General features: G+C 40.8%; 1 protein-coding gene across 1 annotated transcript in view; it reads left to right on the forward strand.

Moving 5' to 3' along the window:
- CNTNAP2 (contactin associated protein 2) overlaps positions 1 to 20,189 on the forward strand; it is a 2,322,964-nt gene that overhangs the window by 1,717,192 nt on the left and 585,583 nt on the right. Inside the window, exon 22 of the mRNA XM_075062605.1 lies at positions 16,093 to 16,323. Within this exon, the coding sequence (XP_074918706.1) occupies positions 16,093 to 16,323 (231 nt within the window). The remainder of the gene's footprint in view (positions 1 to 16,092; positions 16,324 to 20,189) is intronic.

Here is a 20,189-nt window from a genome sequence, read left to right on the forward strand (position 1 = left end):
TTAATCGAAGAGTAGCTCTCAAAGTTTTAGAGTGTTATAAAATATCTGACCTAGATAGTTACTACAATTTTATTTGCATTTCAAAGAGAGACATTGGAGAGAGAATATAACCTATCCATTCATATGATGTGACTGCAATTTCATTAAGGGTATGTAGAGCTGGTTATGATACAGACCAGTGGTTCTCAAACTTTTGTACTGGTGACCCCTTTCACATAGTAAGCCTCAGAGTGTGACCCCTCTTATAAACTAAAATCACTTTTAAATATATTTAACACCGTTATAAATGCTGGAGGCAAAGCAGGGTTTGGGGTGGAGTCTGACAGCTCGTGACCCCTCACGTAATAACCTCACGAACCCCCAGTTTGAGAACCCCTGATATAGACCACAGAGCAAAGCATGAGAGATTGTACAAATAGGCCACATAAGTGAAACCAGTGAAACTATACAATTATTATCTAAACAAAATTAAAGACTACTTTATACAATTGAAACCACAAGCTGGCATGGTTTTTAAGAATGCGCAATATAACTACATGAGTTGGAGTTTGGCCAGGTTACCTTACTTTTGACCACAAGTAATCAGGATGTTGAGTTTTCATCTTATCTAAAAAGCATTTCTGTAAATGAGTTGCATTAGAGCCAAATCCAGAAAGCATAATGTCATGTACACGCAAGCTATGTCTATTAGATATTTTATGAGTAGTAAAGTTATTCCTATGTGTATGTAGCTTGCAATTCTGCTTTGAAATTCACAAAAGACATTGTATAAATCAGTAGTATAAGTTTTAAATTAGATTTAGCTCACAGATTTTGCTGTAATTTAACCTTGAATTCTGTGAAAAAAGTTCTGGGACTTTTTCCCCCTATTTCAGTCAAACCCTCTTTGAGAACAGTTAATCACGAGTAATAAAGAAATTGAATCTTTTTAAATCAGTCATTTGGATTTGCATTTCACTTCACCCTTTCTTGTGTATCTTGTTTTGGTTTGGTTTTTGTCCATTTGATTATTTTAAATCTTTCTTTCATTTCCCCTCTCTCTTCTCCACGATCTTCCTGCAGAGAAAGGAGAAAAATATTTGCTGGTGGACTTCTCAGGATTAAAGTGGTGTGTTAGAATCATAGAAGAGTAGGGTTGGAAGAGACCTCAGGAGGTCATCAAGTCCAACTCCCTGCTCAAAGCAGGACCAACCCCAACTAAATCATCCCAGCCAGGACTTTGTCAAGCCAGTCCTTAAAAACCTCTAAGGATGGAGATTCCACCACTTCCCTAGTAACCCATTCCAGTGCTTCACCACCCTCCTAGTGAAATAGTTTTTCCTAATATCCAATGTAGACCTCCCACTCTGCAATTTGAGACCATTGCTCCTTGTTCTGTCATCTGCCACCACTGAAAACAACCTAGCTCAGTGGTGGGCAACCTGCATGAAGCCCATCAGGGTAATCGGATTCCCCGCTGCTGGTCTGGGGTTCTGTCCACCAGCCTCTCACAGCCCCCTGGCAGTCTGGAGTTTCGGCCGCCAGCCCTGCTCAGCCCACCATCAGTCTGTGGTTCCTGTCAGTGGGGTCCTGGCCGCTGGCCCCGCTCAGCCTGCTGCCGGCCAGGGGTCCCGGCTGAGCGAGGCTGTCGGCCGGGACCCCGGCTGGCAGCAACGTGCCAGTAAAAATCAGCTTGCGTGCCGCCTTTGGCAAACATGCCGCAGGTTGCCCACCCCTGCCGTAAAGAGAGAAGTGATAAGGAGAGTCTGACTGAATGGCATTAGTACAACACTCTGTGCATCCATGCAGGAGACACAAGTTCAAGATAGCACTTGAGTTTAGCAACTTTCTTTTCATCCAGGTCCCAACATATCTGGAGTCTGATAATGTTAGTATTTTAATCAATCATTTTTTGTCACTGACTTCAGTGAATTGGGCTTCTAGGGAAAAAACAAGATGATTACACAAGTTATAAAAATATTGCAATATTATATATTTATACAGTGCTATAAACTTGTCTGTAAAGGATCCATGGGCATAGAAGTATCTCTGCTCCAAAGAGCACTTCTAGAAGCAGATCCTCATCTTGTGTAAATTGTCATATCTCCGTTGAACTCAGTGTAAGGATGACGATTTACTTGAGCTGAGGTTCTGCCACCAGGAAAGCAAATGTTAAGGAATTGACTTTAATCTGGCATTTTGCCAAAATTAAAGCTTTCACTTCATCCTTCACCATTTGTTTTGAACCCAGTAAAACCTGGGCCTCACATAGAATACCATGTATGTTTGTGCATGGTCCTTTGGCATTAAAAAGAAATGTGATCTCTGTGAGAGCTTGAGTTGCCTTGCTTTTGCTAGGTTTAGGTTGTTTTTGGGGAAGTTTTCTATCGATTTGATGCATATGGCACACTTCCACCAACATAACTACTTTAGACCGTTTCCAACATCATGGGAAGTATGTGAGATAAAGACAATTTAAAACAAAGGAAGTATGTTCGCTTCGTTTTTTAAATTAAAACATAACATTCACACGTTTAAAAGCATTTTTTTCATCTGTAGACTTCAAAGCATTTTAGACAAGAGGATCAAATGTTGTCATCTCTAAAAAGTTAGGCAGAGATCTGAAGTGCCTTGCCCAGGATTACATAGCAAGTTGATAGCAGAGTGGAAAGCGAGGCTAGGTCTCCTTCAGTCTCCCAGCTCTGCTTCTAATCCCAGGGATCATACTACTTTCTCATGCATATGGAACTTCAGTTTTTCCTAGAAAGATGGTTTTACTTAGTAAATAAACATTTTTTTTAAAAATGTAACCATCATAAATCTGCTGGGGGGACTGTTGGGGTGGAGCGGTTGTTGTTGGTGGAAATCCAAGCATTAAGTGGAAAGCCTTGACACACTGTGAACTAAAACATCATTCACGATGCTATATCTCTTACAAGAAAAAGAAGTGAAAAGAATGTGTGTTTTGTCATTCTCATGAACTCTTTATTACTAAGAATTTGAAAACAAATTTAGGCCTCAGATTTCTTCATTTTGTCGCATTCTTCTTGGTGTCCTTGACTGACTGACAAGAAATAGTTCCGCGCTTGTCTTAATTATCTCTGTAATAAGGTTCAATATTATCTATTGGTACCTGTATGTTTCAGATCAGTGAGTTGCCATCTCAATTATTCAGTGAACTTAAAGCAATTTCTTCCACCAATTGCTTGTTCTTCCTTTTGGGATCCCAAAAGTGTTGGCCACAGCCTGCAGTCCTGTATGTGATTCTTTAATGTTCTGGATTTTTCCTCTGTTCTGTGAGTACCAGTTTGTACTGGATGCAACAAAAGAATTTCATCCGGAAATGGTCTTTGAATTGCAGACATTCATACAGCCATTACTACTGCTACTGAGACCCTCGCTTACCTTGCATTAATAGTCTTCATCAGTACATGACCACTTCTTGACTGGCAGACATTGGGAATGTTACATATTTTGCTGCAGCCAGTGTGCTTGGCCTGCCATGTTAATGTCATTACTTTGATGCCTGAGAACAAATGATCTTTTCTATAACTCGTTGGAAAAAAATTTAAATGTTGTCTTAAGCTTGTCAGTTCAGTTGTAAATTGTCTGAGAAGGCTTTGGCTGTTAAGTACAAGGCAGAGGTAGATGTCAGACTAACATGTTAAGAGTCCATCATCCATATTAAAAAAACAAGAAGTTACAATAATCATTATTCACTACACTACTGTTGTTCAGGATTAATTTATTGGATACTGTCTTTGCTGACCTACATTGTTAATTCAGTTTTACTGAGGGGTGCTATAGAGAGAGAAACCTGGATAGACTGGTAGCAAAATTATGAACATATTTGCAATTTTTAAAAATAATTGAAAGATCATATGGGAAATGGATCCTTCTCTGTCCATTGATAATAAAAAACACACACATGCACATAATCAGAAATAAAACCCTGTGTTATCTGTGAATATGGATTATTCCAATCTATTCTGTATAGGTTCTTTTACCATCCTCATCACTGTGGTAGCTGAGCACTTTTTCAGTGTATTCACTGGCAATGTGACAAACATCGTGCATGTATGATTCTCTCTCGCTGTCTCCCCAGTGCAGAATTGCCTGTCTGCATGTGTGGTAATTTGTTTGCAGAATTTTTTTAAAATCTATACTGTGCTGAAGGCAAGGCAATATGAATATAAATCTGTTTAAGCATATCAGGGAACTTCTAGTATGCACTAGACAGGTCTACTTGGACCAATTAATGTGTAACACAGTAGTGCAGTTTAGAAATCACACCCGGTAGCTTGTATTACCTCACCATGTAGATGAGCCCTGAATGTACAATTTAGCCAAATGATGGGAGGGTAGTGCAAGGATTTGAAGGGTGCCAACATTAATTAGAGTGAGGGTACAACAAGGATGTAGGGAAGATCTACATAGACTAACATAATTACATTAAGCAAGGGAATATTTAGACTATATATCGGGGGTCTACAAATGATGGGGTGAGAAAGATTATCAAAAGAACTTATCATTTAGAAGCACAAGTCCATTAAGTCAGGTAGGCTCTTGTATTCTCTGGATATTAAAGTAATCTCCTAAGGAAAGTGGTAGGTGAAATAGCCAAACTTTTGAAATACTCAGGCTTTTTGTGCTATCCAAGGGCTGCTCTCTGTTGCAAACAAGTGGTGCTGGAGAGAAAACAGCAGCTTTTCCTTGCCATTCCCGGCTCTGGCCACCAGAGGTCAGAGCTCAAACTGCTGCTAAGCTGTATCTCTTCTTTTATTGTGTCCTCCTCCTCCCTTTGCCAGTTTCCAGAGGCCTTGAGATTGCCACCCACAAAGCTCCCTCAAGTTCAGAGAGGAACAGGTGGGAGAAGAAGAAGTGGGGAGCAGGTATAGGCTAGGGGAGAAAGTGAGGATCTCATAGTTGGGAAGGAGGAAGCACCAGCTGGGAGAAGAGAAAGGGAGCTCCCAGTGTGGGGTGGGAGAAGGTGCCAGGTGAAGAAAATGAGGAAGGAGGCACACACTCAAGGCAGGAGAGTGGAGGGGGCATCATTGGAGAAGTTGGAAGTGTGGAGGAAGGAAAAAGAGAAGGGGTCTAGTCCCCAGGACTATGTCTGAGGAAAGAGCAGGCCTGCTGGATGTCACGAGTCAGATCAGGTGTTAAGTAGCAAGGCATCAGCCCTCTCCAATTTTATCTCACCACAGGTACGCCCCAGATGGAGGTAATCATTCCCTGCTGAGGGGAGGCACTGCTGTGAGGGGAAGGGGCTTCCACAGCTTTGGAGAAGCTTCCAACGTTAGGATGCTGCTCCATTGCTGCTTTTATATAGGGTGACCAGATGTCCCGATTTTATAGGGACAGTCCCGATTTTTGGGTCTTTTTCTTAGATAGGCTCCGATTACCTCCCACCCCCTGTCCCGATTTTTCACACTTGCTGTCTGGTCACCCTAGCTTTTATATGTATTTTTTCTGCAATGATAAAGGAGTTGGATGCTGCTAGTTTTCATTCATTCTTGTAACATTTGGCTTTGAGCCATCCCATATTGACGCAGTGCCTCTAGTGGGGCACTCCATGTAGGATTTAGTGGATTTTGCTCTGGTAGGAGAGCTGATCTTGAAAACGATCATTTTTGAGGACCTGATAATTTAGATATTTATATGACTTGTTGAATCTCAGTCACCAGACTGTACATGAAACCCTCTGAATTGCTTGGGACCTAATAAAGGGTCCTAGACTCCTAGGTTATTTGAAAACTTGTCCTTAAATATAAAAATATATTCATATACAGGTAACAGAGTGAGGTGAACTAATGAGGAGTGTCCAGCTCTGAGGTCTGTGTTTACATGTGAAATATATCCAGGACTGTGATATTTCTATTCCTAGCTCATGTTAATAAGATTTACATAGTCTTTTCTTACTGCACTGTGAGAGTTGCAATTGCTCTAGTTAGTTCCATGCTGTGCATAATTTGTGAAGATTTAAAAGGCAGCTGCTGCTCATTAGCTTTCTCAGCCCACACATATCTACCAACTTAGTGTTCTTAAAAGCTGATGTAAAGAGGAGCCAGAGCAAGCCATTTGCAGTGCACAGCACGTTTTATTGGTTCTACAAAACCCAAGAACTATGCTATATATTGGTGAGTGCCATCTACTGGTACTTTATTAATTAATTTTTTTTTTACAGATACACAGCTATAGAGCATCCCCGCAACACTAGCGAAATGGCTCTTTCATTTTTCTATCTAATGGCTTGCAACAAGTGGTTATAATGCAACCTAGCATAAATTTACATAGTTGTCTAGTCCCGTCATGGCAAAAGGATGCCAAAATTGTAAAGAATTTTAATACAAGAAATCTGAGACCCATTCGTTCCTTGTTCTGTGCAGGAATAGAATGCATCTGTCATAACTGTACTTGTGCATTAGTCACTTCTAACAGCACTAAGTGCTATGCATTTTACTGAAACTCCATTTGTCTGAAGGTTCTATTTGTCATCTATTAGGCATTCTGAAAAATTATGGTTATACTGTACATTTGACATCCTCAAATTCCACTGAATTTTGCAGCAGTGCCGTAAATTATGTTGACTATGAGCAATATGCCAGCCTTTAAAGGGTTAATTCCTTCATTTCAAAGCTACCTTAAATATCAGAGAATCAGTCAGAATTTTTGTTTGCTGGATTAAATTTTCAGGATTGCACAGATTTCTGTATTCCTATAACAAACACAGATTGGCTTGTATTTAAAGTAATGACAAAAAAAGCTTCTCATCATTTCAAGCTAAGTTGGTACTGCTTACTGAATTTTAATTCAGAAACAAAATCATCCACTCTGTGGTAGTGGAATTGTTACTTCCTGAGAGGAGAGGTCTTCCAGACATACCTGGCCAGAACCTTAACTGCTGTAATTCACTATAGCTCCATTGCCTTCAACAAAATTTCGCTCATTTAGGTGGTATAAATGGCCACTTTGTAACCTGGCCTAATGGTGTTCGACACTCATTGCTTTGTCCCATCTTTAATGATGCTTGCTATTTTCCAAAAACAAAATCCACTGATCTCATGCTCTAGATGCTGGTGCCAGGAAGAATTATTTCCTTCTTTGTCTGGAGTTAATGCAGTTGGCTAGGTGCATTATAAATTGGTAGAATTTGTCTGAAATGAACAAGATGAAATTAAATAAAGAACTTTCTAATTGTAAAAACTTCCTAACTATAAGGATAGTTGAGTACTGGAATAGGGTTACCAAGACAGGTTATAGAATCCCAGTAATTGAAGCTTTTAAGATCAAATTATGATCCAGGTATACTTGGTCCTCTCTCACACTGGGGGGGATGGTCTAAATGACTTCTTGAAGTCCCTTCCTGCCCTACATTTCTATGATTAGGGATTCTTGCCTCTCTCCAAAGCATTCATTTTGGCTGTATGGTACTTGATGCTCCGGTGAAAGGATTTGCCATACTAGGTCAGATCTTCCTCTAACTGCCCACTGTATGTGATCGCATCCTTTTATGGTTTTGTGCCATACCCATCTTCAGGGTATCTAAGCACCTCAGTGTGGCAGGGGCCTATGCCATTCTGAGCTATTCCATTTAGGGTAGATGTCACATCCTGGAAACCAGAAAGTGCTCCAAAGCGCTCACCAGACTGTGACTTCTTAAAATCAGTAGCTTCCTTTCAATGGAGTTCAAACTGCCTTTTGTTGTAATGTTGTCCATGATACCATAACATGTACACGGTACAAGAATGCTTACAGGGCTCATTTGTGAGAATATTATTGTTATTATTGTAATAGGATATCTTTCTGAGTTGAAGAGATAAGAGAATGCTTGGTACTCTCTTTGGAGAAAATTTATTATTAAGGTTGACCTGGAAGCAATTAGTAGTTCATTTAATTGAATCAGACAATTCACCCATATAGTCTGTTGCAATATTATATAGAGATAATTTAGGTTCAATTTAGTATACCTTTTGTCTATCCAATCACTGGATGCTTAATGTTAAATGAAATAAAATAGTAATCAGGCACTTCAGACCTGGAAATATCATTCTGTGGCAAACCAAACTTTACTCGCTATTTGTATGGCTGTCATATTTCCAGAGTAACTAAACTACCACTTTTCTACATCCAAGTTTGTTTTTGCCTATTTAAATATAAACCATCATGCTCTAATCAAGCAACTGGATTATTCTTTAGCACAGTTAAAACAAAGCTTGAATGCCCTCTTGTTTTCTTTTTGTAGGAGATAGCATTCATGAAGTTAAATGAATACATGTTATAAGACATTTCAATAAACTTATGGTCATGTTTTAAGACCTACTTCCATGATAAAAAATGTTTCCACTGTAACCAGAATGATTATTTACAACAACCACTTGTTCCTCTCCTCTCTTACCCTAAAAAACTACCCCAAGCAGAGTTTCCTATTCCCGAAGAAAAAAGTACAAAAGACTCCATCAAGTCTACTAAGGATCTTTCTTTGCCTATATATTTGACCTTAGAACTGCTCAGATCAGGGGTAGGCAACCTCTGGCCCGGGTGCCGAAGGTGGCACGCAAGCTGAATTTCAGTGGTACTCACACTGCCTGGGTCCTGGCCACCGGTCCGGGGGACTCTGCATTTTAATAAATTTTAAATGAAGCTTCTTAAACATTTTGAAACCTTGTTTACTTTACATACAACAATAGTTTAGTTATATATTATAGACTTACAGAAAGAGACCTTCTAAAAAAGTTAAAATGTATTACTGGCATGTGAAAACTTAAATCAGAGTGAATAAATGAAAACTCGGCACACCACTTCTGAAAGGTTGCCGACCCCTGGCTCAGATAACATAATATTGGGCACCAATACAAAACCCTAAGATAGGTAAGTGGTATGCATCCTATTGTGCACTCATTTGTTATACGACTCCACGTCCTATGTACTTCAAGAGTTCTATCCTATTTCATTATTACTGGAACATAATTGGTGGAAACCACCCTGATCCTCTTTAGCAGATTGTACTCGGGGGAGTGCAACTTGGTTTGCTGTGCAGAAGATCAGAGCAGGTATTGCATTTCACAGTAATAGCCCTATGCTTTTTGTGTATAGAAAATAGTCATAGTGGCTAATAAGCCAAAAGGATAGTCTTGTGACTAAGGTACAAGTCTTGGAGCTAGGGTCTATTCCTAGCTGTGCTACAGACCCCTATGTGATGTTGGGCAAGTCAGAAGGAGCCAAACGTTCAAGAGAGACAACAGATTTTGGGCTCTGACTTGAGACACCTTACATCTGATTTTTTCCAAAAATGCTTGAGCACCTGCCATATATTTGTTTCAGTGGGAGCTGTATGATGTTTATAGGGGCTCAGGTTGGGCACTCAAAAACTGAGGCACCCAAATGAGTGGCCATTTATGAATTGTTGGTCTTAATCTCTGTGCCTTATTTTCCCCATCTGTAGAATAGGATAAATACATATTGCTCTGTGGCACTGAAGCTTAGTTCATAAATATTTACAAACTGTTTGAGGATCCTTGAATGGACAGTTCCATACACGAAGGAAGTATTGCTATTAAAAAGATATGACTTAGCCTCACAGAGACCTGTACAAGCCAAACTTGTTGTTTTTCTGTGGTTTCTACCACTGACGTTACAAACACCTATGAAGTTTAAATACACCTCTACCTCGATATAACGCTGTTCTTGGGAGCCAAAAAATCTTACCACGTTATAGGTGAAACTGTGTTATATCAAACTTGATTTGATCTGCCGGACCTCGCAGCCTCGCCCCCCCGGAGCGCTGCTTTACCACGTTATATCTGAATTCATATTGTATCAGGTGGTGTTATATCGGGGTTAAGGTGTACTGCAAATAAATGTGAAAATTAAGGGAGTTAAAGTGTGAGTCACTTAGTTACTGCAGGCAGGTGACATATACTAATGTCAGTGCATCTGCTTTCACCTGGTGTTCTGACAAATGTGCACTGACAGTAACCTGAATCCAACAGTTATTTCTATTATTTTATTTATATTGCGGTAGGTCTAGGAGTCTCAGTCGTGGGCCAAGATCCCATTGTGTTAGGCACTGTACAAACACAGCACAAAATAGACAGTCCCTGCCCCAGAGAGCTTGCCATCTATATAGCTTGATAGCAGCCACTGTTATGATGGTGCTGTCTGTTAGTGCGTTTGTGATCCCCAGACACAATTTCTTTATCCTATACTGTGTGTTGTTTTTTAGTCTTATGATAGGCTAGTGAATTCCAACTCAGGGCTTGTCTATAAGATGCCTTAGTCTGCCCCAGCTGGGGTGTGAATTCTAATGCATGTCAGGGTATGGCACAGGAACTGTCTCGTGTGGACCCTGCTGGTGCACTTTAAAAATTTTCCCGTTTGAAAAGGGCTACATTAATGCTCACTGGGGGAAATTTTTAATGCACTCCAGCAAGATCCACACAGGCCAGTTGGTGCAGACTAAGATCTAGGCTGGTGTAGACAAGCCTTTGCTCTCACAAGTTAGGGTTGCCAAGTGTCCGGTTTTCAACCAGAATGCCCGGTCGAAAAGGGACCCTAGCAACTCCAGTCAGCACTGCTGACCGGGCTGCTAAAAGTGCGCTGCTCCCAGAAGCGGCCAACATGTCCAGCTCCAAGGCACAGGGGCGATCAGGGAAGCTCCGCATGCTGCCCCAGCGCCAGCTCTACAGCTCCCATTGGCCAAGAACTGCAGCCAGTGGGAGCTATGGGGGCAGCGCCTGCAGGCGCAGGCAGTGAGCATCCCGCAGAGCTGCCTGGAAGCCTGCCTTAAGCCCTGCTGTGCCGTCAACCAGAAGCCACCTGCGGTAAGTGCTGTTCAGCCGGAGTCCGTACCCTGACCCCCGTGCCCCAGGTCGGAACCCTCTCCCAGACCCTAACTTCCTCCCAGAGCCTGCCTCCTGCACCCCTTTCCACACCCTAACCCCCTACCCCAGCCCTGAGCCCCCTCCTGCGCCCCAACCCCCTCATCCCCAGCCCCACCTCAGAGCCCACACCCCAGCTGAAGCCCTCACCCCCTCCTGTACCCCAACCCCCTGCCCCAGCCCAATGCCCCTTCCCACACCCTGAACCCCTCATTTCTGGTCCCACCCAGCCCTCACCCCCAGCCAGAGCCCTCACCCCCTCCCACATGCCAACCCGCTCCCCCAGCACAGTGAAAGTGAGTGAGAGTCAGGGAGAGCGAATTGACGGAGGGAGGGCGGCTGGAGTGAATGAGAGGGTGGGGCCTCAGGGCAGGGGACAGGGCAAGAGTGTTCAGTTTTGTGCAATTACAAGGTTGGATATCCTAAATTTATGGCCTAACTTCTTTTTAGAAAAACATGTTTGTTGCTCACTGTAGTGGAATGTATAGAAGGAATTAACCTCACACTCAGAGGGTATATCTTAATATTTTATTTTAATTAGTGGAATCATTCTGAAATCTTTCCAAATGACTGCCTTACAGTGGCTTTTCTATCTAAATTGTTAATCCTCCAAAAGGAATTCTGACATTTGAATTGCAGCAGATGATCTGATGACATAGCAAAAACTAGATGAACTCAGGACTTTTTTGTTTTTATTTTTTACCCATTCTGGTTGTTTCAAGCCTTCCTTATCTCTCATTGAAAGGTCTCTACAATAAAGAGTGCAAAACTTATTTCAAAAATACTTTTGCTAAAGATGTTTTCTCTCATTGTAATGCCCAGACAGATTAAGCAAACTCATCCCTCATTCACCTAGATGGGAAGAGCGTCTGAATTTACAGCAGAACTCTTGGTCAGTATAGAAACAGCATCATTTTCACTCTTGTCATGTTTCTATGATGGCTGCACACAAGTATTATTGTAAAAACCAAAGCAATTACTGAAGGTTAAATTCCACTATTTTGCTGATTTTTTTTTTTTTTTTTTAGAAAAAAGAAACCTTACTAATTTTTGTTCATTTTAATTACAGGAGAGACACTCTGTGCAAAAATTGCTAAGTGTAATGAAGCCCCCAAGGCTCTCCATCTATGGGATTTTAAATTGTTTTTCATTTTGATTCCTTAATCTAGGGAGCTAGCCATGTAGATTTCTTGTGAATGGTTGAGTATGATAGGTTTGTGCACTGTAATGAATTCATGCATCTTGCTACAGTTTGGGCCACCTACTGTGCAACTGTAGTCTCAATCCCAGATCTGCAGATTTCTAGGTGAAAAGGTTCATGCTGGCATCTTGCTTCAGGGATCTGAAGGGAAACATGACAGGAAAATAGCCTTAAATAAATAAATAGTCTTAGCCAGAAGAAGCAAAAAAATGCTTTTAGGATGTGATTTTTTAGCAGCTCCCTAAGTGACTTAGGCACAAAAGTCTCATTGAATTCCCATTGACTTTTGTACCTAAATCACGTAGGGACCTCTGAAAATTCCACCCTTAATACAAAGATAGGCCCAAACTCCCATTTGTTTCACAGGGTATGGACTGCAGGATCGGGCACACGGGGATATGTAGATCCTGATTGTCAAATTTAACTCACGCTATTAGTACCTGTACCTCTTTCCATAAGCAATCCCCTTGGAATAACTGATTTCTTGTATAGTAAGGTGCTTCCCAATGTGAGTAAGGGCTGCAGAATCAGGCCCTAAAGTGATAAAATTAGTAACATTAATTGGTATGACTTTGTATTAGTTTAACAGCTGAAATTTTTTTTAAAAGGGAATACAGTTGCCTTGTGCATTTCTTTTCTTTTTAAAAAATAATGCAAATCTGTGTCCTAGTTTTTCTCTCTTGTTCTGGGGGAGAAATGGATCTAATCATGGCAGTGATAACGTGGTTCATTTTATAATGGTCACACTCTTAAAGGAACGTATTTATATAACAGACTCTAATAGAAATGGAAGACAAAGTACAATAGCCTAACATCAGAGAACATCAGTACAGAGAGCACAGTAGGACATGCAAAGGAAAAACTTGTGCATAGTTATAGGACAAAAAGGCTCATTTGATCCCTCTTGTTATAATGTGGGTGTGATGTGAGACAATTACAAATTTATAAGACATCTTGCACCATTGTGTTATTTGTGGATTTATTTTTTTTTAGCAAAAATGCAGTTCTTTGGAAAAGTGTTTTATTATTTTTAAGTGCTCACTGGAGTCAGTATCTGTCACTGACTCTGCTAATGCAGCCCAAATGTATTTGCTTTATCATTTTAGTAGCTTTTTAGCAGCATTATTTCACTTAAGATTTTAAGTGAGATTATGTTATTGGTGTTACTAGATTAAGTTCTCCAGGAGCCATCTAAATATGAACAAGATGCATTTCTTTAACCATTATCTAATGAATAGCTTAATAATTTAAGTAGAGGAGTGGTTGCAATATAACTTGATTCCTTTTCCTAAAGAAACAAGGATTTCCAATAATAAATTACATGTATTCTGTAAACTGTTCTATTTCAAGAAGTATTGTATTATAGTGAGGGACAGTTTAATATTCAGGGAAGGTATGAATCTTGTCTATTTATTTGAAAGAGTGATAGGGCTTACAGGTAATAAATTCAGTAACATTGTCTTTGGGATAGCTTCTAGGTGCTACATACAAAATATGTATTTCTTATTTAAAACAAAATTACTGGAAAACATAATGCTGGTACTGCAAATGGTTCAGTGGGGTCTTGCATTTGCATTTTGCTTCTAGGAGGGTTGGCTGGAAGAGCCAGTCACTAATATAATTATTGTAATTGACTTAATCTCGTCCTTAACCTGCTTCTAAGCATATGTCCATTTTGTGACAGATGACAGTCACTGTACAGTGACTGCTCATGAAAAATAGCTGTATTGCCAATGAAGGCTAGATTTGAATTGGCAGAGAAAGAAGGGACCTCTCAGGTGGGTTGGAAAAGATAAAATGGGAAGGATAAGGCCAATCAGTTCATGTACCAATGGATATAAGACTCTAATGTGAATATGCCGTCATATCTCTGTGCCCACACTTCTTGGATTATAAATTCTTCAGGACAAGTATTCTATCTGCCTTTGTGTTTGCATCCCAATGCTGTTGGGCCTTTAAGGGCTACACCAATATAAATATACAATGCTCGTTGTTGTTGTTATTTATCATTCCAAGTCAAAGAGACACAGGTATAAACTAGGGGTATGGCTACACTTGAAACTTCAAACCTCCTCATGGGGTTTAGCTTGCAGCGCTGGGAGCCACGCTCCCAGCGCTGCAGCACTGTTTACACTGGCGCTTTACAGCACTGTATCTTGCAGCGCTCAGGGGGGAGTTTTTTTCACACCCCTGAGCGAGAAAGTTGCAGCGCTGTAAAGCGCCAGTGTAGCCAAGGCCTAGGTCTGTGCAAAATATAGTTGGCTCACCAGGCTGTTCAGTTTTGATCCATATTCTCCCTTCAGTCATTCCAACCCCTTTCCATCTGCACTCAGAATCTCAGACTGAAAATGCCACATTCTCCCTAGATATAACACTGAAACTAGAAGAAACTGTAAATCACACCCATTTTGATGCAACATCATTATGAATATTAGAGGTAGCATTAATATTTATTGTGTGTATTACAGTAGCACCTACAGGGTCCAGTCGGGGATCAGAGCCTTGATGTGCTGTTCTAAAATTGGAGTGAGTAGCAAAGCTCAGACCCAGGTGTTTCATATGGTTTGGGTTTTGTTGCAAATGTTTCACACAGCTGGGAGAACTGAATATGAGCCCTATTTTTGTTGTTGTTGTATTTTATTTTTCTTGTCTGCTTTACATATATACACCATCTTATGCTATCTCTAACCGGCTCCTTTATTGAGCATGTTAACACTGTTCTTTAATTGTCTGAAATGGTTGCTGTTGAGCAGCCTGAGGTGTTTCCTTTTCTGCATCCCTACAAATAAAATCCTACACCACTGAAGTCAATGGGTGTTTAGCCACTGACTTCACTCAGGCCAGAATTTCAACCCTAGTCACTGCTGACCTAGGCAATGAGACCCCGGAAAAAAGAAATTGAAGCTGAAATGCACATATGAAATGCACATACTCTTCCAGATTAAACCGTTTTAATGCAGCACAAACATCATTCTGTCATGTTGCATTTTTATTTACTCTGCATGGTCAAAAAGAAAATAAAGTTGAATTCTTCTCTGCAATGAAAATGGAATGTTTGGAGTTGTAATAATGGCTTGTAATGTTAATCTACTCTCTAATGCAGACTACTGATACAGAACACCAATATTGTTACTACAGCGCTTATGTACTGTGAAAAGTCACTTTTACCTAAATAACATGTTCTGGCAGAAATGAAGGGCTTATGCTAAATGTTTTGTAGGTATTGTTTTAGGGTTTTTTACCAAATCTTTTGGAAGTAGGAGGGTCAAGAGGACCTAATGGAGCGCCACAATCTGTGCACAAATTCATCTTAACATATTGAATATTTAATGCACAGCAGCAAGATGTAGTATGTCTGACTTCCAAAATGCCTTTGGTGGATGTAAACTCTGGTACAAGAGTGAGTGTGTGAGAACATATAGCTTACTTTGAGTCTTTAACAACAGTATGGAGAATTTGCTGTCTCCTGGCAGATGCATACATGCAGCTTCTTCAGAATTTCTAACAACAGGGAGGAACTAGAGAGGATATTTCCCACCTTAGAGCTCTTAATCTTTCTAAAAGTAAATGGGGAGAGAAGCACAGAAAACAATGACAATTAATGGTAAATACAAATGTGTAACATGCTGTCTGTGGAGGGCTGTCAAAGGGGGAGCTGAAGAGAGACAGCCAGAATAAACGAAAGGAAACAGTCACAGCAGCAGTTTCACATGAGTGAAAAGAGAAACTGACTGGAAGGGTCCTCAGAGCTACTCCTTTGTTTTTGTTTCTTATTTGGAGAAGAGTTTTTTGCACCTTGTGTTGATCTCTCTGACTCGCCTTTCTCATTTTAATGTTAGAACAGTTGTGTCACCAGGTGACGTCAAAGCCTGAAGATTCCCACTTTAATCAGTACTGCAGTGTAGAAAAACCTGGCAAGGTCTGAAATGTGGGGGCTTTCCTGAGAGTGGGTGTTTAAAATCACACCTGTTGAGCTGCACTGTTTCCATCCCGGTCAGTTGCATTGACAAGTCTGTTCTCTCTCTTTCTTAGAAACTGGGAAGATTGACCAAGATATCTATCAATACAATACACCAGGATTCACTGGCTGCCTATCTAGAGTGCAGTTCAACCAGATTTCCCCACTCAAGGCAGCCCTGAGACCTACCAACACCTCCTCTCACGTCCACGTTCAAGGGGAGCTAGTGGAATCCAACTGCGGAGCATCTCCGTTGACCATCCCACCAATGTCTGCAGCCACTGACCCCTGGCATTTAGATTCAGGTGAGGTGTGGACTGACTGCAAGGAAAAGCAGTTGAGCATTTAAAACTAAATGGAAAAATCTACCCTGGATGAATTCTACAAAGGTGACTACAATGAGGGATGCAAAATCAGAAAGAAAAAGGAAGGGATTTATCATTGGCTTTAAAATCATGAGTAAGGTGTGGAGAAATATTAATGGATGTGCCCTGTGGTGGTCAGGAGTACATATTTATATGTCTGTCTTTCTCTCTAGCATCCTTACATTATCAGTTCAGGTGAGAAAGAATCCACCTTTCATTGCATCCAGCATATACATTCTATACAATACTCATTAGATATGTATATTTGTGCTGTTTGTTTGGGTTTTTTGCATTTTAATCACATTAGACAATGAAGCTTCACTGGTCTATTTCATGCTGGTTTTGCTTTCTGATTCTTATATACCAGCAAAATGAGTCTTTGGCCTTATAATACTGCAGATAGATGTTAAATTTCAATGGCATTATAGCAGTCCTTCAAACATTTCTGTTCATGTTCTGTTTTGCATAAATCTTGTAATGTTTAAATCATGTGCCTAAAACTAGCTGTTGTGGTCCCATTTTCCTTGGAGTACTGGTTATTTTACATGCAAGTATTGACAAACAGGTTGTTCGCAGCACTGGTCTGTGCTGATAAATGAACACATTTTATTGTGCAGCCCCATGCAAAAAGTATCTAATTTTAAGAGCAAATATGTTTATAAACTGCAAATTTGTTTCCCACCCTTGCAATGTCTGCTTTCCCTAGGCCATTTTGAATTAGAAATTCTATTAGCCAGCACCACATTCATCTCAGGCTGAAAATGCTGGGAAACCAAAACAATTTGCTGATCCTAGCAGGTGCATCCTGCTCTCTGACTGGCTGTTACCAACAGCCTTTGAAAGTACACAGTTTGCCTGACTTTAGAATAAATGATTTATCTTTCAGCTCCCCAGGCTTCAGATAAAATATTAAACAAATTTGTTATTCCATTCCCTTCAGAGTTATGCAGTCCAGGCCTATATTGACGTCTGCCCAGAGCTGCAAACCTAATTCTAATTTCACTTACACCAGAGTAAATAACGAATTAGGCTGTTCGAGTTATTGGAGTTATACTGAGGTCAAGCCAGTGTAAGTGAGATTAGAATCAGGTTCCTAGAGTTTTTACACCTAATTATCTCTCTTGATCAATTGGTTTGTGGCTTTATCCATCTGTCAGTCTTAGTGCCAGGACATGGTAAGTATACCAACTTCAAAGAACCATAGGCTCACGTCATGGCTTCTTGCAGGAAAAGTCTGTGGGGACTGGGAAATTCTAAGGATCTTTGCTGAGTTTACTTTGAATTTTTCTTCTGTCAAGGAAGGGGGGGTTGCCTGAGGCTATATTAACTTCTGAACAGATTTCCCCAGGGGTTAGAGAGGAGAGAGGATGTCCCACCCTTCATTCTCTGTGACCGGGGTCCCAACGGGGGTCAGCTGAGGTTGCCCAATTAGGGTGAACTGCAAAGAATGGGACAGTCAAACCCCAAAGCTGGTGGATAATTCAATATTTAGATTTACCAAGCTATCACTAAACAGCTTCTATTATACTTTGCTGGTTATTCAGAAGTCCAAACAACACGATTCCCTTAAAGCAACCCAGCCTCAGACCTCCATGCAGGTATCCAAGTCAAATATGATGAAGATTTCTGAAAATCTTATTTCATCATATAAAAGAAAAAGTTCTACCAATCCCAAAAGATCAGACACATTACCTCCCAGATTATTGAATATTCCAGATCGTCCCCAAATACACGCATATAGCCAATTCTTATCAACTAAACTAAAATTTATTAAAAAAGAAAAGGGAGAGAGTATGGTTAAAAGATTAATATACATACAGACATGAGTGCAATTCTTGAGGTTCAGATTCATAGCAGAGATGGTGAGCTTTGTAGCTGCAAAGAGTTCTTTTAGAATTTAGTTCATAGGTTATAGTTCATCGTCCAATACAATATCCCGGGTATACGAGCTTAACTGGGATCTCATCTTGCAACTCAAACTTGCCATGGTGAAGCTTAAGTAGATCTGAGATAAAAAAAGGATCAGGTCCTAAAGATCTTTTGTACAATTTCAGGTCTCCTTTGACATGTTGGAGCCCTTCAGGCAACAATAGGCCCTTATTTCCTAAGCATCGTTGCTATTTATTCACACAGATTAACATACAGCAGTCTATCACCAGTACTTAGCTATATGAATTAACATACGACAATCGCTCAATCGCTCATCCCTCCACCATTCCCAGATGATTTGCTATACATTTCAAAGACAGATGAATACAGAGATATCCCATGTTTACACTTCATTTAAATGCTAGGACGTTCTTTTGATCTTTGAATTATCAGAATACAGCATAGACAGGGACCATTGGTTACATTGTTGACCACTACCCATTTATATATAAATACACAAAAACACAAACGTTATTTCCACACCTGTCTTTAAGGTTTGAATTTGAGTCATTTATTTTGCAGCCTTTCTAGCCATGTGTTGTGGATCTCCAACATTGTGGATCCCCAATCCAGGCAATGGGGTGCGGGCAGCTTCATGGTAGAGATATAACCATATAGAGAGAGACTACAATATAATGACACATACCCTCCAAACAGCCAACTTTTTGTAACATTTCAGCCCATCTCCTTCACCTTGTAACATGTAAGAAGGGAGCATAAAGCCATTAGTTTTATTAATTGTTCCTCATAAGTTCTCTTATCCTGTTGCTTATTTTCTCTGAAATCATCCAATCAGCTGGTGCCTGGAGATTATGCCTCATGCCCCATTTCAATCTACTGTACTTACAAAATCACCTTCCTATGCTTTTTAAATCAAAGGGCCCTTTTGTGAAGGGCATATGGAATCCTTCCCCCTGTTCCAGTTTAACTTACTGAAAATAAACTAGTGGAGTTGGATTTCTATAACTAAAGGATTTTTTCCCTACAAAGAAAGCTCACTACACATGGAGTTTTGTAATAGCTGAAGAAGGATTACCTGGCAAGAGACCCTCATTGTCCACTCAGAAGTAATGGCAGGACTTTTCTTAACACATTCATTTGGAAGCTGGCATGAAAGGGGGCCTGGCCTCATTCTCAGTGAGGAGTAGCAGCATCAAGGTTGGGAACTAGAGATTTCTCCTCATTTTTCTTCCACTGCTCAGTGAGAGTAGAGGGAGAGGTTAAACTCACTCTACACCTCTCTGGTAAATAACTGCTACATACAAAGGGGAGAAACAAAGTGAAGCCCTAACAATTATAGTGGAGTAAAACTCCACAGCGAGTAGAATGTAGTGTTGAAGTGACAGGAGTGAAAGGTCATTGAGTGATTCCTGACTTATACTTCACTCCACTGTGGTGCAGAACAGGTACCCTCTCTCTTGGGTCCCCTTCATAAAGGGGAACTAGTGTAGTTTCACTGTCAAAGACATGAAGTGAGGTGAGGGGGGTGCATGCAGTGACAACTTAGTCCTTGTACAGGATCTTTGCTGGTCTAAAGAAGTTGGCTGTTTAACTCCAAGAAAAGATAGAGTCATAGAGTTTAAGGCCAGAAGGAACCATCAGATCATTGTCTGAATTCCTGTATATCACAAGCCACAAACACCACCCAGCACCCACATACTAAGCCTAGAGGTGGATTAGGGGTTTGTGGGGGCCTGCTGGGGAGCGGAAGCAGGGCGTGGGGGCTTTCCCCACTCCCTGGCAAGAGCGTCAGGTGGATGGGCAGAGTGGGGCAAGTCCCCGTGCCCCAACCCCGCTCCCCAGCAGGACCACCAGGTGGGCGGGCGGGGGGAAGAGTGGGTTGAGGTGTGAGGATACCCCAGTTGGCCTTGTTGGCC

This window comes from Chelonoidis abingdonii, chromosome 2 (genome assembly GCF_003597395.2).
Source record: "Chelonoidis abingdonii isolate Lonesome George chromosome 2, CheloAbing_2.0, whole genome shotgun sequence".
Classification (NCBI taxonomy): Eukaryota; Metazoa; Chordata; order Testudines; family Testudinidae; genus Chelonoidis; species Chelonoidis abingdonii.